This window comes from Netta rufina (genome assembly GCF_964035555.1).
Source record: "Netta rufina genome assembly, chromosome: 7".
Lineage (NCBI taxonomy): Eukaryota > Metazoa > Chordata > Aves > Anseriformes > Anatidae > Netta > Netta rufina.
In genome coordinates, this window is record NC_140130.1 from 34443141 (window position 1) to 34468901 (window position 25761).

Consider the following 25761-nt stretch of genomic DNA (forward strand, 5'->3'; position numbering starts at 1 on the left):
TTTCTTCTAGTAAATATGTTTATGTTAAAAGTTCAAAATAATTACATGAGTTGAGATGGGGATGTATAGTGCATATATGGTTTTATTTATGTTGATCTAATATATGATAGTCTAAAATCATTGAATAATACATCTTTGTTCTGTGGGAGATTGGTGATATTTTTCATTTTCTGTGTTGTCACTGTTAGTTTTCTGTTCCTCCTTCGTGGCTGAAACAGGTGACAAGTGATTGATCGCTTCCTGCAGAATATCCTTACTTTCACTAGGAGGAAGATTGCTAAAATAGTACTGAGGTGTCAGCTTCACGAACCTGTTGAGGAAGTAAAACAAAACAGGAGTATTTTTTTTAATTGAATTTTGAAGTGTTTGGATAGCTATTTTCAGGCTTATACAAAAGAGAGCATCAATACGCTGATGCATACAGCCACAAAACTGGTGTTTAAACTCAAAAACAAAGCTGTCTGAAAGATGTAGTAGTGGTTTGTGCTTTCAGTAGGCTTGCTGGACTCTGTCTGTGCATCAGGTAATTTTGGTTCATTGTGGTTCAGTTCCCAGTACTGCAGATTGCATTAAATAGTAATTTCTCTGGATTTGAACATATTTCTTGTTCAATAAGAGTAGGAGAAGGCTTTCTTATAACCATTGGAAATAAAAAAGAGAGGACAGTGAAACGCTTATTCTCCAGTACAAAGAGCTTTTTGCAGAGAAGAGGCTGTAGTCTTTTCTTGAATTCATAAACAGTTGGTATGGAATGATTTAGTTGGCTGGGTACATAAAACACGTTGAGAAAAAGATTTGCTGGAAAATAGCTTTTCTGGAAACAAAGAATTTTCCAGCTAGATTAATCTGTAAGTACACAGCAGTGTTAACTTTTCCCTTTTTTTTTTTTTTCTTTTTTTTTTTTTCCGTATATTTTACCTTGTAAGAAGCTTTTGCATCTTGTAAGGTGTTTTTTCAGTGGATGAACTGGTAATGGTTACAGTGGCAGACATTGAGGCTCACTCTGTGCCTGAATCAGTTATGCAAGAAAGGATTTCTTGGCTGAACTAGAAGATAGCTACTTTTATGACATCAAAAAAGGAAAAGACACTAGCTGATTTGTTCTGCAAGCATTGCTCTCAATATGCACGTGCATCCTTACCCTGTTTATGACTTAAGTTTTGTTTTTGTGCTAGAGACCTGAGTGAAGAAATGGTTTCACCATTGTTAACTTACAGATCGGGGGATATCTCAGAGACGACTCTGATGGAATTGTCTTCCGATATACTGAACTCGTGGAACAAAACCCACTCAGGAATTCTTCTGGAGTTATAATATGATGAGAAAGGATCAAGCTGGGCTACTTGTCTGTGTGCTAACATTAAGTAGTTACCTGAGCCATCTACGTCACGAGCAACCTAAAAAAAAGCAGAGTTATCTGTTACTTAATTGAATGTACAAAACACATAGACCTGTGTTTCCCTATTATATTCAGTCCAGACATTAAACTTGTTTTCAGATATTTGCATGGGGAACACATAAACCTACTCCCAAATTTCTGTGGGAAAGCTAGGGACTGGGTACTGTGAAATGGGGTTTACTGTTAAGGAGAGTATTACCTGTGTATTTGAAAGGAAACCATCTGCAACAAATATGGACAGGCTTATACAGTAAATGTATGAACTGGGTGCTGGGCTTTGAAGGGTCTGTGTATAAACAGAGATATTCTTAAAAAATTAGAAGACTTTAAAAAACGATGTGTATGAGGCACTTGAAGTAATAACTTATCTGCAGGAGTCATTCTTGTATTTTTAGGTAGAGCACAGTGATGTACGGGAAAGCATGCTTTCAAGCAGAAATAAGCCGTTAATCTTTCTTATTTATGTGCACAATTATAGTTAGAATACCTCATTTGCTTGAGATGAAGAAAGCTGTGTATTATTTATACCTAAACATTCGACAAGACAAGCGTATTCAGTGTATTTCCACACAAAAATCTTCAAAAAGGAAATAATATTTGAGGGAACACTACAAGTTAAGAGTTTTTTGAGGTGAAAAAGTTCTTTTGAGTGAAAGGCATATTGACAGCGTTCTTCTTGCAGCGAAGTATGTGGACTTCACGCTGTGATAGCTGAACACCAGAGAGAAGATTGGAATCAGCTAAAGTGTTTCTCTGATGCGGTGTAGGAAAAGGGGCTTTTACCCTTTCAAAAGATTTTATTACGGAACTGAAGTTCTCTGAAAGAATTCTATGTAAGCTAACAACACAGTAAGATAAAACCACAGTATTTTTCCTTACATGCATAAAGTAACCAGATAAGAGAGCTTTCTTAATGTTTAGTACATTTTCTTGTGATCCAAAGTCCGGCTCTGAAATGGGAAGTTCAATACGCTTCATAATCTCTACTAGTTCGGCTCTGATAATTTCTGCCATCCTCAGTGCAGAACAGCTTAGAAAATAATCACGACACCATTTTTCATTACTGTAGTCTGTGGAGGGAAAAACAGTATTTTGGCTTAAAGCACAGTCTTACTGATAGGTACTATTTGCAGAGATACTGCTCTGTAAAATGCTCTTTTACTGGTACAATAAATTAAACACAATTTAGAGCAAGTAGCTGTGTCAGAGCTGTCCAAAATTCTGCTATCAAGAGCCACATGGACAGCTTAGGCTCATGGATCTTGTCCATAAAGTGAGTGGACAATACCTGATATCTTCACGTAATTTTATCAAATTTTAGCTATTTTTTAATCAAAATATTAGAAATCCCTTACTTGGCATGTAAAAGGTAATAGCTTCAAACAGAATGACTGGCAACTGTAGTTCCTGACTTTCTGGATTCAGGCTGGGACACAGAAGTGAAACCATGTTTGTAGAGATTGTCATAAGCTGTTTAAGGACATTTTCTCTTGGACCTCTCCAAAATTCAACATTACTGAACATGAAACAATTCTGCTGTGCTGTATTAGGAAGTGGAACTGGTGTTTTGACATGTCTCCTATCAGCAGAGAAGCTTCTTTCACCTGAAGAGTCCCTCAAAGTCCTTTTGTCTGCTGTACAGTCCCCTGGCTTTCATTTGGCTTCATGTAAACGGCATAAAAGTTACAACTTTCAATTTCTTCCCTTAAACCTTCCTTTTACTCTGACAACCACCTGGTAAACCTTAACAATTGCTGGGCTGCTGGGGAATCAAGTCCCTCATGTCATTTCATGTCTGAAACCTGGGTTGTGTCCTCTTAAAGAAGGAAACATCTTTTTTTGTGTGTGTTTTTGTACAATGTCATTTCAAATGACAATTGTAAAAGTGCTAATGTTAGGTGAGTTGTGCTGTCCTAGGTCACTTCTAATTAGTTAATGAACAAAAGTTCGTTAGCAAAGGCTGCTATCTTAGGTTTCTCCTCTCCCTGCAAATTAACAATTCTAGGAAGAATTCAAAAAGGGTTCATGAACCTAATACCAACAATGACTTTTCCTTAAAAAATAAAAAAGTTACTGGGTTTATTTTGCCTGACACGGGTACACTTACATTGGCTTGTGGAGTCTGCAGCCGCTTCCCTGAAGGCATTGAAGACATTGATAAGAGTGAAGTGGTCTCCTGCAGGGTGTGAGAATTTTCGCCAGCAAGTAAGAGCAATCTCCTCTGTTCCAGGAGGCGCGTGTAAGAAGCAATTAGGAGCTTAGGAAAAAATAAATAAATAAATAAATCAAGTTTGTAGTTATTAAGATGCTCAGGTACATGCACAAACAGGGCACATCCATGAAAAAAAAAAAACAACTGTTAACAACCTTCCATAATCTAAATGTTCTGGCTACAGATTTCACATGTCCAATGCTTGGGGCCAGCTGGTTTGTGCCATAATCACAGAATCACAGAATCACAGAATTTTCTAGGTTGGAAGAGACCTCAAGGTCATCGAGTCCAACCTCCAACCTAACGCTAACAGTCCCCACTAAACCATATCCCTAAGCTCTACATCTAAACGTCTTTTGAAGACTTCCAGGGATGGTGACTCCACCACTTCCCTGGGCAGCCTGTTCCAGTGCCTCACAACCCTTTCAGTGAAGAAGTTCTTCCTAACATCTAACCTAAAACTCCCCTGGCTCAACTTAAGCCCATTCCCCCTCGTCCTGTCACCAGGCACGTGGGAGAACAGGCCAACCCCCACCTCGCTACAGCCTCCCTTGAGGTACCTATAGAGAGCGATAAGGTCGCCCCTGAGCCTCCTCTTCTCCAGGCTGAACAAGCCCAGCTCCCTCAGCCGCTCCTCGTAGGACTTGTTCTCCAGGCCCCTCACCAGCTTCGTCGCCCTTCTCTGCACCCGCTCAAGCACCTCGATGTCCTTCTTGTAGCGAGGGGCCCAAAACTGAACACAGTACTCGAGGTGCGGCCTCACCAGAGCTGAGTACAGGGGGACGATCACCTCCCTCGCCCTGCTGGTCACGCTGTTCCTGATACAAGCCAGGATGCCGTTGGCCTTCTTGGCCACCTGAGCACACTGCTGGCTCATATTCAGCCGACTATCCACCATCACTCCCAGGTCCTTCTCTGCCTGGCTGCTCTCCAACCATTCCTCTCCCAGCCTGTAGCTCTGCTTGGGGTTATTGCGCCCCAGGTGCAGGACCCGGCACTTGGCCTTGTTGAACTTCATGCAGTTGACCTCAGCCCATCGGTGCAGCCTATCCAGATCCTCCTGCAGAGCCTTCCTACCCTCAAGCAGATCGACACACGCACCTAACTTGGTGTCATCTGCGAACTTACTGAGGGTGCACTCGATGCCCTCGTCCAGATCATCGATGAAGATATTAAAGAGGACCGGCCCCAGCACCGAGCCCTGGGGGACACCACTAGTGACTGGCCTCCAACTGGACTTGGCTCCATTCACCATGACTCTTTGGGCCCGGCTATCCAGCCAGTTTGTAACCCAGCGAAGCGTGCGCCAGTCCAAGCCAAGAGCAGCCAGTTTCTTGAGGAGAATGCTGTGGGAGACGGTGTCAAAAGCCTTGCTGAAGTCAAGGTAGACCACATCCACAGCCTTTCCCTCATCCACCCAGCGCGTCACTCTGTCATAGAAGGAGATCAGGTTCGTCAGGCATGACCTGCCTTTCATAAAGCCATGCTGACTGGGCCTGATCGCCTGCTTCCCCTGCAAGTGCTGCATGATGACTCTCAGGAGGATCTGCTCCATGAGCTTTCCTGGCACTGAGGTCAAACTGACAGGCCTGTAGTTTCCCGGGTCTGCCCTCCGGCCCTTCTTGTAGATGGGCGTCACGTTTGCTAGCCGCCAGTCGATTGGGACCTCCCCTGATAGCCAGGACTGTTGATAAATGATGGATAGTGGCTTGGCCAGCTCCTCTGCCAGTTCCCTCAGTACCCTTGGGTGGATCCCATCCGGCCCCATTGACTTGTGCACATCTAAGTGCCGTAGCAGGTCACCAACCAGTTCTTCATGGATAATGCTGTGTAGGAGCAGAGGGATCCACCAGGACAGGATGGTACGAGCACTTTAAGTTATGTTTATTTCATAAGTTATTATATTAGAAGTGGAGAAACAAGATCACAAAGTAATTATTTGTAGGTCAACAGTTCAATATTGTTCATAATTAGAAATGTCCCCTAATTTACTTCTCTACACTCTGTAACAAATGTGCATGAACATAACGAGATAAGAAGGTGCATTTGGAAGGAATGTTCTGTCCATGCTCTGACAAAAGGCTGGAAGCTAACGGGGCATCTGAAGCACGGAATTGGAGTGCTACTTACAAATTTGGTACTTGTCTTTCATTGCATGCTCAAAATCAGGACTTAAGCAGCCAAAGACACTCATTTACTTGGAAAAGCAGGATGTGAACAATACAAGTTTTGCCTTTGGATTGTCCCTGTGAAGAGACTTTGAAAAAGTTGATGTGTTTCTGGCAGGTGGCCCAAGCCATGCAGTAAGACCCGAATTAGGAGTACCTGTTACCATGGCGGCAATGGTGAGCATTTCATCAACGCAGTCGAATTCGCAGGAAGCCAGAATCGACTTTGACAGTTGTGGATCCAGGGGAAATTCTGACATAATGATTCCAAATTCAGAAAGGTTTCCGTCGTTATCCAGGGCCGCTAGGTAATCGAGGTCTTCCAAAGCCTGCATCAGGCTTTCAGGAGCTAACAAAAAGGAAAAATACTTCAAATTCCTGAGAATGGCTGCATGTAAATGAATGTCTGGATTCTAATTGCAATATTTCTGTGTTTTTCTATGTGAAAATAATGGAAGTCAGCTTCCATTATTTGACGATGAGTAAGAAGCAGTAGCAGTAAATGAGATGATCTGAAGGCTGAGAACATTCAGGAGCAAATTTAAGGAGGAAAATAAAGGGTAAGAATTGCAAGGCTGAAAATAAATGTTGACCCATATTCTATAAGAACAGTTTTTGTTAAAAGTCAAGACAATGCTGACTACAGTATTAAAAGCTAAAAAATTACTCAGAGTACTTATTTCTTTTGTGTGTATACTCTTTAATGACTGGTGGTTAAGTAACAACAGCTCTAAGAAGGGTGATGATAACCATGAAACCAGGGTCAGGGGAGAAGACAAGCATTTACAGGAGTTGTAGATGTCTTACCATTCTTGCAGGTATTTGGAGTATTTGTTTTTTTTTTTCTTTTTTTTTTTTTTCCTCTTTACAGAGTTTCTTACGATGTCGAAAGAAAAATGGGAATATAGTAAAAGAAAATGTGTCCCTAGCAAATGGCTGTACTTTCTCACTGTTCACACAAAATGAAATGTTCAATTTTGCCTTACTGTAGGTTATAACTTGCTTATAACCTGTATGAGAAGCGAGAGCAGCGAGGCAGAAAAAAATGATGAGTATAGGAAAATAATTAGGTAGGCTGAGAGACTATTTGGGGGAGAAAAAGAGAAAAATGTAGCAAATAAATGGGTGAATTTGGGCCGCGTAGGGTGAGAAGGGAGCACATGTATGAGATTGCCTCTGTTTGAGTCTAACATGAGGGAGATCATGAGCTAGAATTGAATATTTAAGGTGGAAGTCTGAACAGTGACAGCAGAACAAGGACCAAAGTGATGGTTTTCATATCTTCGATGTCAGATGAAGGCAAGTGGAGGTCTGCCAGGAGTGTTCAGCAAAGAGTGTTGCTTCTGCATACATTGAACACCGAGCTTTCAGGCTGAAGTGCTCTTTTTCTGAAGACTGCTGGAGTATGGACACAACTTAACCAGTTTTGATCAGTGGCTTATTAAGCTTATTCTGTGAGGATGAGAGTACTTCTACAAGTCATAGGTGTGCATTCCTCATATGGAAGGGGGTGAATGAAAACAACAACCCACGAGATTTGAAGATGCAGAAAATGGCTCATATGCACAGATACAAATATCCCCTTCTCATCAATTATCTACATCTCATCGGTTACTTCTCAAGAGAAAAAAGATGGTATTTGCAGTAGCTCTTCTGAACCTCTCAGCTGCATGGGAATAAACAGCAAAGGGGAATGACAAAGGTTCTCCTTTTTCATCAAGTACCCTGCTGAATTTCTCCTTTACTTTTTTTCCACTAATTTGTCTGCATCTGAGGCTGTGGAAGGCAGAATATGTATATCTTGGCCTTGTTATTATTGACTGCTTTCCCCTTACTCCAGTTTAAGAGCTCTTCGATATTTTCCCTCTGTGTTGAGGATGACAAACCCCAGTCCCTCTGAAGTTTGTGGCAAAAAATTGCGTTACAGCGGGACTTGCCCCTTCTTCAGCCAAGAATGCACTGGAAAACTGATGACTGCACTATCAATTTTTTCAGATTTCTGTGGGCTGCTGCCAGTTTGAATATAATTGCCCCAAAGCTCTAAATTAAAAAAAAAAAAATAAAAAATATGTGGGCAGGGTGTGTGTTTTCTCTTGTATATTTGTTAATAGAAGACTAGAAATCATTTCTTGCTTGCTTCTGAATCATGAAGATTAAAAGCAAAAGAAGCCAGTAAAGAACTGGTAGGTGACCGTTAGCCATAACACCACCTCCTGGGTGCCCGGCCTTCCTGCAGCAAAGTCTTGGGTTTGGGTTTTTTCTTCTTTGGTAATGAACTGTTTGTCATCAGTCTGTTCTGTAATTAACTGGGTATAATGAATTAAAGAAACAAATGAAATGAGAAGCAAGCAAACACCTGTTGTTTTTATTTTTTTTTTTCAGTTAATAATGTACGAAGGGAAAATAATAATTCCATTTACATTTTTTTTTCTGCTTTTGCAGAACTTCTCCAGAGTGTAAATCTGTTAGTGTTAGGATTTATTCTTAAAACTGTTACTCTTCATTTTCAGAGAAATTCTCTCAGGAGTCTATAAATTTCTGTCAAAACTCTACAGTTTTAACCTGTTTAATTTAATATTAGAGTGCACATCTGTGATGTGCTTGTACAACATGGTGGGTTTCTGCCTAGAGAGAACATTTATTATCAGACATACAAAGTTCAACAGGGTAAGAGGTGAACCCTTGCAAAAGCTGAAGCATTTGAAAAGAAAATACTTAAGGCATTCAAGGAAAAGAAAAGTAACATCTGATGAAGAATGAGAGTCACTGATAGGAAAGAGTTATCAGTGACTGAAAATACAGGGAAATTAGAGTTGTCATTCAGACATATAGTAATTACGAGGAAATCAAGGAAAACTAATTTCCAGAAATCAACAAAGTAGTTTGTGCCATAAGTTACAAAATATATGGTTATGTGGAAGTCAATTTCAATTCCCTGATAGCATCAGTAATTTGCATTTTTATGCACTAGAGTTAGTTGCCTTGAGATTTATAAGCACAAATTACTTCCCAATTTTGCTATCAGTGTTATAAAAAAAAAAAAAAAGTTAAAAAAAAAAAAAAAAAAAGTTGACTCCTAAAGTTGTGTAGTGTTAGAAAAGATGGTAAAAGTTGATTAAGCAGGTGAAGGAACAGTAAGAAAATGAAAATTGGAATAGGGTTTTCATATATTAGTCTGAATTTTGAGGCACAAACTCAATCAATAAAAAGCCATCATAAAGGCAGCAAATGCTCATTTAAGGGTTCTTTTAGATTTTATTCTTATTTTAATAGAATGTAATTATATGTAGTAATGTCATTTAATGTAATGCATGATAAATAGAATTAGTATAAATGCTTAAATATGGAAAGCTTTTCTTTAAAGAACCACCTGCATCATCTTATAATGATGCTAGCATTATTTATTATATATTATTTTTAGGGCTGCTGCTGCCATGGAGGCAAACCGTGAGGCTTGGTGACTCAGCTACTGCTTTCACAGGAGCAAAGTCAAAGAGAAGCTCTCAAGACATATCCTGTACTTTCAACAAGAAGCTGTCACATCCCTGGAAGTTTGAAAGTTGTTTCCTTATCCGATATTTTCTTTCCCTTGCCTGTGTTCTTTGGCTACTTAAGGCTGGATTGCTCTAGACGTGTCTCAGGGAAGCTGGACCAGTTTTATTAATTAAACATCCTACTGGTGATGATCACACGTGGGCTTTGTAAAGCAAATGTGCAGCTAAATGTCATTGTTAGCTTTGAAATTGTTTATTGAGGGTTTCAAGCTAACTTAAAATGATATTCTTAGTTTCACAGCTTTTTGCAGCTTTGACATGAACAGAGTAAGCTGTTTCTAAAGGTAGCTGCACCTTTAATCTTTTCTGTATCACATCCTACACGCCAGAAATTGAAGCCCTTACCAGGTGATAAAATAAATATGAAAGTGTTACTCTTGTTGCATAAGGACGCAAATGATTTAGTGATTTGCCCAAAGTTCTACAAAGAATGAGTATTAGAGATAGGAATGAAAGGTACATTTCATGATTATTAATAGTCCATTTAACTGGCATATCATGCTTATCTGGAGGATCTAACTTGACAGGTCCTGTATTCTCGTCTCCTACTCAGTGAAAATTTTGAGTGTCTAAAATACCAATTTCTTGATAGATCTTCTCTTTCCACAGAAATAACTGCAGGAAAGTTAGAGCTGAAGTGGATGTCAGGGTAACTCTTAGAAAGTTGGAGCTGAAACAGATGTCAGGTGAAGGGACATCGTCTTTAAGGAGCTGATTCACTGCCTGGCAAACCACAAGTTTTTCCAGTTTCTGTTAGACTTAACAGCATGAAGAGCTGCCAAAATAATTACTGCAGGGAGACCAGCTCTGGGGAATGGAGTTTTCTGTTATTGTATTTTTGTATGTTTGTTTGTTTGTTTGTTTTTAACATTACTGTTTGGATAACAAACTGAAGATATGGAGAAATCTAGTGCCAGGTTTTCTTTAAATTATGCAAAGATTTATTTTTTTTCTTGGTATTTGTTTCTTAGGAAAAGCTTCTGTGTGCAGATTTCATCTTGCATCTCTTTTCTTTTCCCCTGTAACTTCTGAGGCTGCATTTTTTATGAGTCTGTTATGCTCTGATGCTACCAATTCTATAGCTATTATTTTGAAATTATAGCTATAATTGATCATTAAAATTCCTTTGCCAAACTCATACTTTGTAGCCTTTCTATTCCTGCTTCTGCTGCTGCTTCACGCCTCCGAGCTGGCTGGTAATGGACCCTACTGTGCTGTTCTGCCAGCGGGGACAGCAGGATACGGGGGCTGACCTGTGTTTTCCTGACATAAACACCCTGAGTTACAGTCACACTGCAGGGGTAGCAGTGACTGCCAGTCAGGTTTGTCTCTGCTTTGTGTCATCCTCAAGGCACGTAGATGACTGTGCAACATGCAGTTATCCACAGAGTATAATTTAAAGAACGTTGTATTGGTGTGAAAAAATATTTAATATAAATAATATTTAATAATGTATATGCTTTATTTTGTTACTTTTTAATGAATGACATGAGCTTAGTCTAGCTTTAACAGTACTGGGACAGCCCTCCCCATTTTGGGGGTACCCTCTGGGGGCAGTGATATCAGCTCCCTGTTTGAAGCAGTTTGGCTACATGCAGCATGCTATGTGCTCCATTGTAGGGTGCCCAGACTGCAGTACAGAATACAAAGTGTGTGGCCATATCTACACTATCAGAAAGCTTTCCGTTATGTGCTATGCAATGCTATTTAATCAATCAAATTCAGAAATTAAAACGTAAAAGTATCGACAACTGAGCTTAGAGTAACAAATCTGCCATGAAGTGCTCTGTTGAGCAGACCTTATGTGGCTTCTGTCTTTGACACACTCTGTTTCTAATGAAAGAACACACAAACAAATTTTGTCTCTGAAATGATTTGAAATGATACACATTTATACAACTCCTGTTACTATGGATATTCTAGAAATACCTGCTCAGTGGAGCTACAATAGCATAGCTCTCAAATGTCATGGGATCCATGGCCATCAACAAACATTTTAATCTGAAAATTGCTTATGATAATTCTGTACAAATGCAGAATCTGCAAACCGCTTTCACCTTGATTTCTTATGGAAATGTTACATGGCTTAGTCTTTATGCTGATTTGCATAGTTTAAATAAGGATTTTCCAGTGATTTGCAGAGATGCATAGTGTTGCGGCAATCTACGTGGAAAGAGTTCTTTTCTCCTGTTATATAACACAATAAAGATCTAGCTGATTAACTGATAAACATGTAAGGACATCGCTATTATAGTGGCACAGGAATTCAAATAATGCACTTCAGAACTGCAGTGCCAAATACATTTTCATATGGCTCATGAATTCTAAAAAGGGTAACAAGTCTGCTGCATTTGCTCATCTTGATTATAGCATGAATTAAATGCAGCAGCTGTAAGCCTGACATGTTTGTTGCTCTCATAATGCAGTAATGAGTCAGAGTTAATCCAGGCTTTTATTTTTTTCTGGAAGAGCAGCAGAAAAAAAAAAACCCTTGTGCATTATGTTGTTGAACAGAAATAAAATATTTTACTGATGTAATTTCTGTTTCTTTGCTTATCTACTATATGTTCACTAATCTGTGTGCAGGGAATGGGCTGTGAAAGAGTACTTTACACAATCAGAAGAAATTCTTTCCATATTATGCATCTATAAATGAATTTCTGTGTACATTTAATTTATTTTCTGTTCACCAGATCATGCTCATACATTTCTCTGACACTTCAGTGAAGTCATTTTGTTTAGGAGAAATTCACCTTTGAATAAATAAATAAATAAATAAATAAATAAATAAACACAACCCTCCTCCTTCCATTGTAAAGAAAACTTAAGAATGTTAGCTAAACAGAAATGGTGCCTGGGTACTCCTGTAGCACATTGTTTCTGGGAGTGAACGGTGCAGGGGAACTGCAATATGTTTGCTCCCTCTGCTCAAAGGGAAATCAAGGAGGTAAAGAGCCATTAAGTAGTCAAGTTCAGGACAAACTATGCAGAGGAAAAAATAGGCTATTTCTGGTTTTAATACCTATATCCTCTGAACAGCAACTGATTTGACTAGGTCAAATGAGAGCATACTGAAATATTGCAGTGTCTTTTTGTTTTGTTTTCCAGTTGGTCTTGTACCAACTTTGGCTGAAGATGGGCAAAACGGCTTTCATTTTGAGAGCTTTGTTGCTTATCATCTCCACTCTAGGCTTGTATACCATCTTGGAGATCCCTCCTTGTCTTCTTCAGCCTTCCTCATCACTGCAGACTACAGAAGGCTTATGCAACTAAACTGAACTGCTGCAAAGATAACGAAGCTTTCTTGGGAAGCTGGGATCTCTTGCACAGGAGAGGATGCTTTCCATCTCTGGTAGCTTTCTCTTCACCTCTTTTGCAACACTCCCCTGCAATTTGCAATCCACAAAGGTTTAACTTGACCTTATGACTACTGATGAAAAAGCTGCAGGGCTGTAAATGAACTGGATACCAGTCTAACTGGGTACCAGTTTAATTCCAGGATGTGGCTTTAATCAGTCTCTGGTTCACCTGGGTGCTGTCCTGCTGCTTTAGCCACCAGGCCACTGAGTGTGCAGGTCAGGGGTTCCAAGCTCAGGTGAGGGAACTCGGGCTTCCACAGGTGGGGATCGTTGACCCAAAGCTCTCGGGAGGGTGCAGGGCCCAAAAGGAGGTCTTCACTGCTTGAAAGCTTGACATGTTTTGAGTTTGTTGGCAGGTGCAGTGAAATAACTAAATCCCCTTACAAATACCCTTACATCAGTAGTCCTGTTTCTTTCAGACAAACGTATTTAGCACCAGGTATTTGAAGCTGTCTGTGGTCTGGCAGGGTGGCTTCTATAGCCATCTCTGGAGAGCTGCAGTAGGAATACAGCTCAAGTTTTAGTAGGAAAGCGGTTGTTTGCCCACTAAGAAGCAGAAAGCCCCAAGGCAAATAAAGTCATTGTGTGGTCTTTCCTAGGATAAACTGGGAAGAGTTTTATTACACAATTAAAGCAGTTTTTCAAATGTTTAATTTTGTGGGGCCATGAGACAGGAAAACCAGAAGTTTCTGCAGACTTTCTCATCCCATTTCAGTTAACTCCCTACAGTGTTTGTGGGATTTTTTCTTTGGTCAAGCAATGTATCTAACATTCCTCACGCTGTTTCAGTAATTCCTCAAATTTCTCAATACCTTGAACTCACACTTTTCATCTAGTTAGCAAAAACTTTTTCATATTTAATGCCCATCCAAATGAAGCTGACGCATTCATCAAATGCCTTTACGATTTTGTACACATCAGCAAGACCCTTTCTTCAGCTGCATTATCTCAAAATACAGAAAAAACTTAGAATTCGTACATCTGTGAAATCCTTAAATGCCTCTAGCATTTTGTTCTTACTGAATACCAACTCTATCTCCATTGTGCTTTTAAATCCAAAAATGCTGAATGCTTTTTCTAGTGTAACATTACTAATTCATTCTACAGTTCAAGAACAGCTTTCTTCATATGCAGTAAAGGCACTAATATATTTTAGATTTTTATTTCTATTTTATTTTTAGTAAAACTCTTTCTAAACTTTAGTGGAAACCAACTCTGTTCCATAACCATTTTCCATGAAGGTTTCCTGGATTCAGCACAGGAGGTGACACTCACAAGGCCAAAATACTTGCTGATTCTCATCAATCTTCAACTAGTTACTGCTCAGGAGGGCAATGGTGTTTTTTGTTTGGTTGTTTGTTTTCAACATTTCAGTTAGGTATGCTTTTGCAAAGCAGATAGACAAGGGAAAAGCAGAATAAATTTCACTTAAAATTCCACTTGGAATGTAGCACAACACCCAACAGTGGGAATTAAACTTTGTCACTGATTGTTACGGTGCACAGGATGTGAAGGACAAGTGTTTGTTCTAATTCCATGCATGTGTAGAGGGAAAAGGAGGACAATAATGAAAGGTCTTCTTATTTGCACTGGAAAATGATCATAAATGAAACTAGCAACATGATCTCCAAAACAATTATATCCGTGGTATTTCCCTCACTGTAATTAGCTTCAAATCAACAGCATTTTGAGGTAGGTCAGAACAGAAGAGAATATTCTTTTGTAGAAAAAGCCCCCAAATATGAAGTCAGCAAAATAAAAAATAATAGTAGTAATATAAAACAACCACTTTCTCTTAACTCAAAATTCAGAGTATTTCCTGCCGAATATTGAAAGTTTATTTGGGTTTATTTTATAAATAATATTGTCCTTAAGCAACAGCTTATGGTAAATTTGAGGTTGGAGACGCTGGAGGATAAGAAGAGAACTGAATTCCTCTAAATGTATCTCCAAGGTAACAATAGTAGTTTATTTGGGTTGTAAACTTTTGATTAAAGGAATATATTTTGTTAGGTATCTGTACGATGCCTTGTACAATGGGACACAAATTTTCTTTGTGAGCTCCAGGAAAATAATATGAAACCTAGATGAGAAGATATCTGAAATATTGATTTTTTTATTTTATTTTTTATTTTTTAATTCCAATTCCATTCAGATGCTTGATGGTCTTTTTCAGAGCAAATGGTTCATATCGGGTACCATTTTTCTAAGTGCAACTATTGCACTATGAACTGTTGTTCTAGTAGGTAAGTGCTAAAAACAGTGGCAATGAGATTACAAGTACTTCAGTAAAAACAGTACTGTGAATAACAGGGCAAAATTAATCTTTAAATAACCACAAAAGTAATATAAACTATATGGAAAATTGGTGCATGATCATTACCTGGCCTACTTAAGAAGTCGCAGTGTCCTAAGCCTGCTATATCCATCCTCTTCAGGAAGAGAACCATGCTAGTCAGGTTTGATTCCTGTATTTTGGCTGGTAAATCTGGTTTCATTTCTTTGTGTGTAAATTCTTCAGGATACAAGCAGAAGAGTTTTCCTGGAAGAGTTTTCAGGAAAATTACTTTGTTTGCATTGTCACATTGATCCTATTAATAATTTAAGCTGATGGGTTTGCATTTTGAGCTAATAATTCTACCTGATGAAGACATGCCCAGAATTTGTTTATGCATCTCTTCTTGGCTTTTGCTGATTGGCTGCGTTATAACAGAGTCTGCTCTGATTCTAGGATTGTACACCTTTAAATAAAAGAGATATTAAACATCAGATAAGTAAGTGAAGACTACAAAAGTATTGCTCTGTACTGCATTTTTGTCTAGGTTATCGAATCCAGTGTGTACTAACAGTTTCATTTCTTTTTATACCGTATATTTCACCAGCTAGGGAATGAAAACAGTCAACACTTTGATAAATTGACAGATGCTTAAGTTTTGCAATAGCTCTGTAAGTATTCTCTAAGATGGATGTCTTTTTCTGAAGAAATGTAACGTACTAAAGCACAAAAAAATGCAACTATGGTATCACTAATAAAAGCATGAAAAAAGTTTATTTCTTTCAATGACAGAATCCCAACACTGCCTGATAAAATTCTGTTCCATAACTCCAGATTTTTGTCTTAATTCTGAAATCTGTCAGTTCAGCACAGGACACAAGGACTGTAATGAGGATTTACAAGGTCCCCTTGTATTTATTTTTCCTTAATTTTACATTTATTTTGTCAGAATAAGGAGCTGATTTACTCACTTTTCCAACCACCAGGTGATGTCCATAAGTTTCTGTACAATACAGCAAGAGCTGGGTAAGGCATTTTTCTAGTCAAGTCATCTCATTCAACCTTGTCTACTTTAAGCAAGATTTCAATCAAAAGATAAAATGTGCTTCAGTGCAACAGACAAATTTATTTTCCACTGAGTAAATTCATTATATATCCCAACTGCAAGACTTATGTGGGATTTCCTTCTGCACAAACGTTTGCCTACATTGAACTGACTTCCAGCCATATGGATTGAATGTAGGTTTGATTTGCTGAGGAATGAATACTAGAGGACTGAGCTTCAGCTGTTATGACAAAGTAATTGAATTAAAGGGTAGAAACTGTGTAATTGATAAAGGTGATTTGACAGCCATCAGGACTGCGTTGAAACTGATTTGTTCCCATCACTTCATATTTTAGATTCACAGAAATCTGGAAGCACTGACTTCTACTTTAGGCTTCAAATTAAAGTGGAATTGAGATTCATCTCCATCCAACTGAAAATGGAAGTGAAATTCATTTCAGTCATCCACCTGAAACAACAACTGTAGTTCAGAAATAACTGGGTTATGCATAGTCTAATTGAAAACTGTATTTAGACTTTTGTTCCTCCCACACAAAAGTATGAACATTTTTTTTCCTTGACTTGAGGCTGAGTTATTTTATAACCCCCAAATGAGAACCCTTAAAAATGCCAGTTTTAGACACTTTTTATTGTAATGAAAATGAGAGGCAGTGTTAGTTCTCAGCCTTTTGCCTGAACTAACCCATAAGGCTAATAAGCATTAGTCATCTCTGTTTGAAAAGTTTAGGAACACTTAATTTCAATTTGGGTGATTCAATAGCAGATTATGTACAGAACCTCTGATATTGTTCCTTTTGCCTATTTTGTCTAGCAGAACATGTAGGGCAGCTATAAAGCCTGTAGTAGTGCAGCTTTCCAGCTCATGCAGTGACTTGTTCCTACAGTCACTCATTCGTTAGGACTTCACATCATTTTTTAAACAAATTTAATAAATGAAATAAGATCTAGTTTTGCAGCTGCAGTAGTTCTTCCGACGATGGCACGCAAAACAAGAACTGAGGACATAGAATGAACTGTAAAAGGTCTTAAATAAATTGCAATGTTTTGAGCTACTTGAATGGAAGTACATATGCAGAAGCAGCTCCAAAAAGAAGTGGTTTCCTGTCTGAGCCCCCTTCTGTGTTACTTGATTTGTGGCACTACACTGCTTACACAGGAATTAAGGAAACAAGGAATGAGGTTAATTTACTAAACCAGGTAAAATGCCAGCAGGTAGCCAAGAACAAATTGTATTTTGCTCTGTCTTTAAGAAACTGAAGACGTACCGATGTCTTTGAAAGTTATTTACGTTTTGGGAATTGGAATGTTAAACATGTTATACAATCTGATTTATGAAAGAATTGAAATATACATATATCTAGAAACCATTTGCACCAATTATACCTTTCCTTTTTCTGCACTCTGAAAAAAAAAAAATATATATATATATATATATGCATTTTTCATTTTTGGCATCCTGATTTTGGTTATCTTTACTAACCTTTCTTCTTTCAACACCAACATCAATGACAAAGGTTACATTTTTAATCCAAATCAAAGATTCTCCAAAGCTTGTGGTGAGCAACACTTTTCTTCTGTATTTTTTGTAGCATTTCTGCTTGTCTTGATTTGGTTTGGGAATTAAGTCTCTTTTTGTGGGATATAAAGGAACTGGGATGAGTTCTCCAAGGTCAGGATTTAAATTAGCCTGTTCCTGTCTGATAATTTGGTAGGCTTTTTCAATTTCCTGTAATCAGGTGAAAGATTATTTTCTTATCATCAATATGAAAAACAAATATCAATATTCAAAACATTTTTAATCTAAAATGAACTTTAACCATGTATCGAACTATAACAACATTTAAAACTGACTGAATGATCATTACAAGACAAAAACAAAATGGAATAGAAGTATATATGAGAATTTAACAAATGTCTCCACTAAATGTAGACCATGGAAAATCCGGGCTGTTTTTTGAAATGTCTTTTTCTCCTGTGCAATTTCCTAAACAGTTCTCTCCAGCTTTAATCTTATCCAAACCCACCTCCAGGGGAAGACAGATGTGCATAAATATAGTACAGGAACATCAAGAATGAGAAATTATGAAATGGCCTCTAACCTTTATGTATATAGGACATGTAGGATGCATCCACATCTGTGATTTAGTTCTGAAAAAAGATTATTTTGCTGCAAATTTTTCATGTGTGCAGGCCTGGAAATGCTGTAACAGATACTCAGGTGAGCTGTTGGTGAGGTTTATTATATAAAACTTATATAAGTTTTTATTGTGTTTTCTTAGTTAATAATAAATTTTGTGGAGACTAATAAAGTCGATAAAATGCGCCTAAGGTACATTAACGGAGCACCACCTTTAAAAACAGTCACAAATTCAGAGGTCAAAAACAAATTTAAATTTTTTTTTTGGTTTTGGTTTTGTCTTTTCTAAAAATAGAGTTTACTTTGTGCATGACTTTTAAAAGGCATAGACTCACTCAGTTTTGAAGTGTTGCTTTTTTTTTTTTTATTAAAAAAAATTATTAATTTATTATATTTTTCAAAATTGAAAAAACACATTGAGCTCCTCTTTGAGAGTGATACTACATTCGAAGCAGTGACAGTTACAATATCCCATAAAAAAAAATCTTATAAAAGTATGGCAATGACATCTAATAGCAAGACTGGCACCAAGACAACATCAAAAATGTTAATGCTCTTGGTTCATTCATGTTTTTGTTCAGTAGAAAAGATAGTTGAGTGCTAGCAAACAGCGAGCCATTAGCAAGCTGAAACTTTAAATCACAGTTAAGCAAGAACACATGGGATGTGAATTGTGGGGTAGCGATTCATAACAAGAATTTTGTTCATCATGAGAGAGAAAACTAAGTCATCTCTTCTCAGCAATAAGTGAATTATTATTTTAGTATTGTGTGGGGCTTGCCTATCAGAAGTGTTTTTAACAGAAATAAAACTTTGTTCCCAGAACTTCCAAACAGAAAGACTGTGTTTTCTCTCTAACATTATGTATTGTAATCATAGGAACTGATACAGGGAATTCATTAATGTTTGCAAAATTTGTGTCTAAGAAGCTTATAACAGATTATTAGCACCATTAAAAATGTTACATATCCTTCCCCCCCCCCCTTTTTTTTTTACAATGAGTAAGAATAAAATCAAAAGAAAAATAGAAAACCAAAAACCCTTGGGTAGTTCAAAGTGATTTATCTTTGCCTGTGAAAAGTCATTATCTCACAAATCTGGAGCTATGAAAGTTAATTTGTTGTTCTAAAGCAGATTTAATTGTACGAAGTGGAAGGATGGAGACCACTATCAGGAAATTAAAAATAATAATATTTTAAAATAATAATATTTTAAAATAATTCCAAGTTTTAAAATGTTTATTTGAATACAGGCACATTGATAGGCACATCGGTTTGATGGGTATAAAGTTTTACGATTTATTTATTTATTCATTTATTTATTTATTTTTCTGAGAAGGACCTAATTATGCAATCCTGACAGCAATGAATTTAGAGCATCACTTCAGGGATTCAGAGATGTCAATGTTTAGAACAGCTAAATCCATACGGATTCCTGAATTATCTGCAGCACCTCTGGAGTGACATTTGCCTCCTGCTGCTGTGTACACAAATGGTTGGGAAGTTTGCAACTGTAAAAGAGAATGCAAATGGAAAGACCTTGTAGGCAGGTTTATGGTAAAAACATTCATGTGAAGTAGGATGTTTATGCGAATTGGACGTGTCCATTCCTGCCAAAAAGAGATAAAATAAAGTGTGATAATGCATTGTAACCTAGATGTAGGGCTTAACTCCCTACATCTGTGACTCCTGTCCCTGTATGCCACCTTTGCTATTTTTTACATCACACAGGATGGCTTTTCTTCAAACCTACAAAAAATTGATAGATTCTTAGTTTACACTATATGCATAATAATGGAACCATAGGGCCATTTGAGTTAAGACCCATAAGATCACATCCAACCACTACCTAATCCTACCAAATCCACCACTAAACCACAGCCACATGTCTCTTAAATACCTCCAGGGATGGGGACTCTACCACTTCCTTGGGCAGATAATGCAGCATTATATATACAAAAACACCTTTGCAGAAAACAACAACAACAACAACAACAAAACTGAAATGAAGCTGTTGGCAATGTCCAACATCTTAAATTTTGGCACCAAGATATTTATAGGTCATATAAAAACACAGATGTAAATTTTTTCTTGGTTAAAATCAGAAATCCTAGAATGAGCTAATAACTTACTTGTTCACATGCCAGGAAGATCACAATGTCACCCTTCTCTTTTGAGTGGTGTATCTCAAAGAGCAGTCTCAGTGCAGACAGAAAATGGTTTTCCTGAATGCTGCAGGAATATACAACCTCTGCGTGGTGTTTGCTTTCCACTCTTATGAAGGGGACGCTGCCGCAGTAATTCTGCAGTTTGATGGACATGTGAGGTGCAGTGAGTATTACCAGCCTCAGTTCTGGTCTTGATATCAAGACATCTTTGAGAATGCCAAGTAACACATCAGTTGGAACAGTTCTCTCATGCACGTCATCCAGGATGATGACTCCATAGGAGTTCAGAAGAGGAGCAGACATCATTTCCCTTTGTAGCATATCATCTGTACAGTATCTGCATCATGCAAACAGAAAACTGCACAAAGTTTCTTGGAATATTCAGGTTTTACTCTAAGAAATTAATTCAAGGTCTTGGGGACAGCTTTGCTCTTTCTGTTCTACTAAGAAAGATTTGATAAGAATGAATACTGCCTATTTTGTAGATGGTATCACTGTCTCAGCTTCCTCTTTAAATCCCTTCTAAGTGGCTAAAAACTCAATGAAAGTCAATGATGCTAAATGAAACTACAGTTGAAAAGATGCTCTAGGCAAAAGAAGAAATAATTCTGCCCTAAAATCATAACTTATATTGCTTTTCACCTTCCAAACTATCTAAGCATATTGCATGCAATAACTAATCCTTGAGCTATGAACTAATGTTTTCAGATAAGGAAATGAAGGCGTACAGACACACTTGAGGCACTGCTAGAAGCAAGACGAGAGATTAATTCATATTGTAAGGCCTTTCCCACTTTTTTCCTATTATTCCTGCTACTCAAAATTTTTACAAAGCATATTATTTTGTGCTGTGTTGCTCAGTAGGACTTTGAATTTTCTTGAACCAGGTTTCAATATGTGTAAGGATAGGACTCATCTCCCTTTCACATCAGGTGCAGATGATACACAGCATACTGCAGGGTGAGGGGTAAGCATCTCTTCATGAAAGAGAAAGGACACACAAAAGGAAAAGCAGTTGAACTTGATTTTTAGAAGTGGTGAGTACCCTCGCCTGCATTGGAAATCAGGGGGAGCTCATGTGGCTGGGTAAAAGGCTCAAAGTTTATAGTCATTTATTAATATGCCATATTAAATAACCTGAGAAAACAAATCGAGCTTTCATAGTGGCTCATAATCTGGATCCTTGTGTTGCTGCTGTTATTTATCTGTATCTGACATTTCATGTACATTTCTTATCCCTTAAAAATCTTCCACAGTGCTTTTCTCATTACTGAATTTTCCTTTTCAATTAGAGAGAATTTTGATTGCTTTTAAATTCTGGCTTTGCTTTCTTTTATGGCTACAAACACTCCTGTACTGGAACACAGAGAAAGAAACAGTAGAAGGATACGGAGTTTACTGAGATGGTTAATGAATTTTTGTGCAGATGCTAACATTACATCATTTAAATCCCTACTGCAATTAAATACAAAATACCTCTTTCAGGCATTTTACAGTTTGCTGGCTAATCGCAAAATCTCCAGCAGTTACATTTTAAAATACTAGAAGCAACTTTACAAAGCAGTGTTTTTTGTTTTGATTTTCCCCAATCTGGATACAAAATCCTTTTGCCACAAAATCACTGTTCACATGCAGTTGTTGGCTGTCCATCCTGTTGTGTTAGTGCAACGGGGCTGTGAAGAGCTAAGGACTGGGCTGCTGCCCTCTGTGAGCCTTTGCAGCATCCTCGCAAAGAACTGTAAGGCAAGCACTAGCCTGAAGGGATAAAACCACACCAAACGCACAAACCTCAGGATGGTTTCTGTTGAACAGCAGCTTTCAGATGGGACGAAGTACCCCACTTCATGGCCAAGGCTGACATCCATCTCATCAGCTGCACGCAGGGCCAGCCAGACGGCTGTCTGCTTGTGCACCTGGGTACACACCACCACGCCGTGCCGGTAGCTGGCGGACAGGCAGTACTCAGCACACCACTGGGGGATCTGTGAGCGAACAAGAAAACGGGCATCTTCAGTGCTTAACACATTTAACAGAGGCTGTCATGCAAAATCACGGAATTGTAGGGGTTGGAAAGGACCTCCAGAGATCATTGGGTCCAATCCCCTGCTAAAGCAGTTCTCTAGAGCGGGTTGCCCAGGTAGGTGTCCAGATGAGCCTTGAATATCTCCAGAGAAGGAGACTCCACAGCCTCCCTGGGCAGCCTGTCCCAGTGCTCCGTCACCCTCACCGTGAAGAAGTTCTTTCGCATGTTGGTGCGGAACTGCCTGGGCTCCATTTTGTGGCCATTGCCCCTTGTCCTGTCCCCACAAACCACTGAAAAGAGGTTGGCCAAATCCCTCTGTCTCCCACACTTCAGATATTTATACACATTGATGAGATCCCCTCTCAGTCCTCCTTCTCAAGGCTGAACAAAGCCAGGTCTCTCAGCCTTTCCTCATAAGGAAGGTGCTCCAGGCCCCGTATTAAGTTTGTGGCCCTCCACTGGACTCTTTTCAGGAGATCCCTGTCTTTTTTGTACCGAGGAGCCCAGAACTGGACACAGTACTCCAGGTGAGGCCTGAAGTACTCTGAGAAGACTGTGGAAGAACTGAATCGACCTGAGCGCCCGGTGCTTACTCTCTGCCTGACTAAGGGCAGATGAGCACGGAAAATATCCACCAGTTAAATGTCAAGAGCCTGAATCTCTTAAATGGTCAAGAGTTGAAGTGACATGGGCCGAAAGGTCCATCTGGGAGTTTCTCAACTGGACTTGGAATAGTTTGAATATATTGCTGAGGAGAAAATATATTGCATCTGAGAACAGGTAGCATGGACAGTGTCACTGTGAGCATCTGCTGGCAGGGGCTTCTAGCTGGCTTAGCAGCAACCCAGCCACTGAGTGCTGAATTCAGGTGTTTGTGTGAGGAATGTGTCCCAGGAGAAAGAGGATTTCAAACTGATAAATGCCTGAATAAATAAATAAATAACAACTGCAGATTAATTACTCTGCAAACAAGGTATCTGAAGCTGAACTGTTCCAGAAAGTTATGCAGTAGCTCTCTAGCTTATATATTTACTGTAGAAAATCAATACTGGAAAATACTAAATCAGTGTGTTATTGCTATAAGAATGTACAATTCCATTGTAAATATTATTTCAGTGAAAAGATGAGGTTTCAAATCCCTTGCTTTACTTAATATATGTAAACTAGGTGTGACAACATCATCCAGATATGATTTATTTCTGTATAGTTATTTGTGTTTATAAAAATGGTTAAACAGCCAGTAATGTATTACATCTTGTTAAACCTGTTTTAGGACAATTGAAAGAGCTAAAGGTTGTTAATAAGTAGTTTATTATTATACAAAATTTCTTTTATATAAATCACAGTCAATTACAGGGGGTGAAGACTTCCCACTCCAAGAAATATTCCAGGCCCCAGGCGCTGTTTGCATGTTTTATGGAAAGATGGGAATTCTTAGTTGAAGGATAATGTTTCTAGTTCCATATGTGATCTCTAGCAGTGTCCAGCATCAGTCTCTGACAAGTATGAGAAGCCCTGTAACAGTAAGCTATCCTATAGCTTTACATGCAGGAAAGTTTCCTCCTGATTCCCAGTCATAAACACTCATACTGTGGCTGATAATATCTGCTTGACAATTCTCTGCTTATTGGAGTAACAGACTTAGGTTGTTATATACATTATTATAACAGTAGAATTTAATAGCCCTATTAGATATGTATATGCTTGGAGTCAACTGAGATCTTGGTTTCAGTGATGCATTTCCCATTAATTCTGTAAATCATGTGTTCTTGAAAAACCATTTGCTCTTAGCTGGAGTGAGAGAAAGACTATGGCTTCTCCCTGAGAAACAGCCCCACTGATTTCAGTCCTTCATTCCCTGAGAACTTCTCCACCTTCTTTTATGACCTGCCTGCAAATCCACTGTATTTCTTTCCTGATATAACATTAATCAGATCAAAACCATGCTTTCCAAGTAAGGATATGAGCTGAATCCAACAGAGGTACTGCAGAGTTTACCATTTCCACTTGCTGTTCGATGTGATGATGGACAAAAAGGATAAAATGACAAGTTTAGTCAATACAAGGGAGGAGATGATAAAATTTTCCAGCTGAGCAAAATAGCAGCCAGCAAAATGCCAAAGGAATGATTTACTGATAAAATACTAAAGCAACTTGAAATAAGTCCTAGACTATTTTAGACTTTGCCTTGGACTCTCTGAAGACAGTGGAAATGCACCTGTAACATCAGTACGGAAGGATTGTGTCTGACATGTTTTGTAACGGGTTTTAAAGTATATAGTTGGTAGGTTTTCAAGTTGAGATGTGATGTTATCATATAGGAAAAAAACAAAAATTTGCAGTACATGTACTGATAGATACAAGAATATTTTATACAACATTTTTCTCCCTCTCTCTATATTTGGTTCTGAATTTTAAGATACAGTAGTTAATGCACATGCCAGTATTTAGAAAGGGTTTGAAATTTTAAAATTTAGTATTTAGAATGTAAAAAGTTGTAGCTTGAGATTGTTGCTAGTTGTTTTATGACACTGTGGTAGACAATCACAGGCTGAAAATTATTATTACTGAGTGCACAGCTTACCCTGAAGCCTCAAAAACACCATCAACTATGTAAAAATGGCTTTTATGGAGAAACATAAAGTAAGTGTCAATTGCCTCTAAGTATTTGCAGAAACTTATTCAAATGTGTATTTTTATATACATTTTACATCTATATTTGCCTGATTTTTCTGTCACCTTTTTTACTTTACTCTCTCTGGCCTTAACACCTCAGATTATGATAGATGGCTGCACATCTGTTTTTACACACAGAATTGCTGGACACCAGCACAGCTGTGTGCCTGCACTGCAGCTGAACTCTTCCGAACTGGATGCTGTTTTATTTTATATTACAATGCCATACAGCACTCAGTGTAGCAACAGCCCACTACTAACCAAAACCAGACACCAGGATAACATAAATCTGGATATTGATGCATCTAGTATAGGTGAACAGTAAAGTGAACATTTTTTTTTCTATTTTAAAAACTTGTGCAAGTAGTAAAATATTAATAGTATCTCTGAGAAGTGTACAATAATAAGTGTTCTAAAAATAAGAAAAGCTCAACAAAGTATTTTCTAATACTCACCTGTGAGCTCTTGCCAGTCTTAGCATCTCCTGACACAATCACAATTTGATTATGAAGCAAACTTTCCATAAAAGTATATTTCACTTTCCATACTGGAAGTTCTTGTCTTTCTTTCATAAGTTTATAATAACGGGAAGAGTAAGGCAAGCCATCAAAAGGATTAAGCTGTAAATCATCTCCAAATTCTAGTATTTCCTCTTCATCACCATCACTGCAGTCAAGCAGTTCTGAAAAGCAGTGGATCTCTGGAGAAAATGTTAAAAACTCCAT

At 38.2% G+C, this 25761-nt stretch overlaps 1 protein-coding gene across 1 annotated transcript; it reads right to left on the minus strand.

The window, feature by feature from the left end:
- Positions 1 to 66: 66 nt before the first annotated feature.
- On the minus strand, positions 67 to 25761 carry DHX32 (DEAH-box helicase 32 (putative); the record flags this gene model as incomplete). Its single annotated transcript, XM_084289911.1, has 11 exons — positions 67 to 310; positions 1216 to 1397; positions 2279 to 2469; positions 3507 to 3656; positions 5937 to 6128; positions 15076 to 15234; positions 15334 to 15433; positions 17514 to 17759; positions 20302 to 20674; positions 22126 to 22319; positions 25492 to 25761. The coding sequence occupies 11 exons, from the start codon at positions 25759 to 25761 to the stop codon at positions 118 to 120; spliced, it is 2250 nt and encodes a 749-aa protein (XP_084146037.1). The 3' UTR covers positions 67 to 117.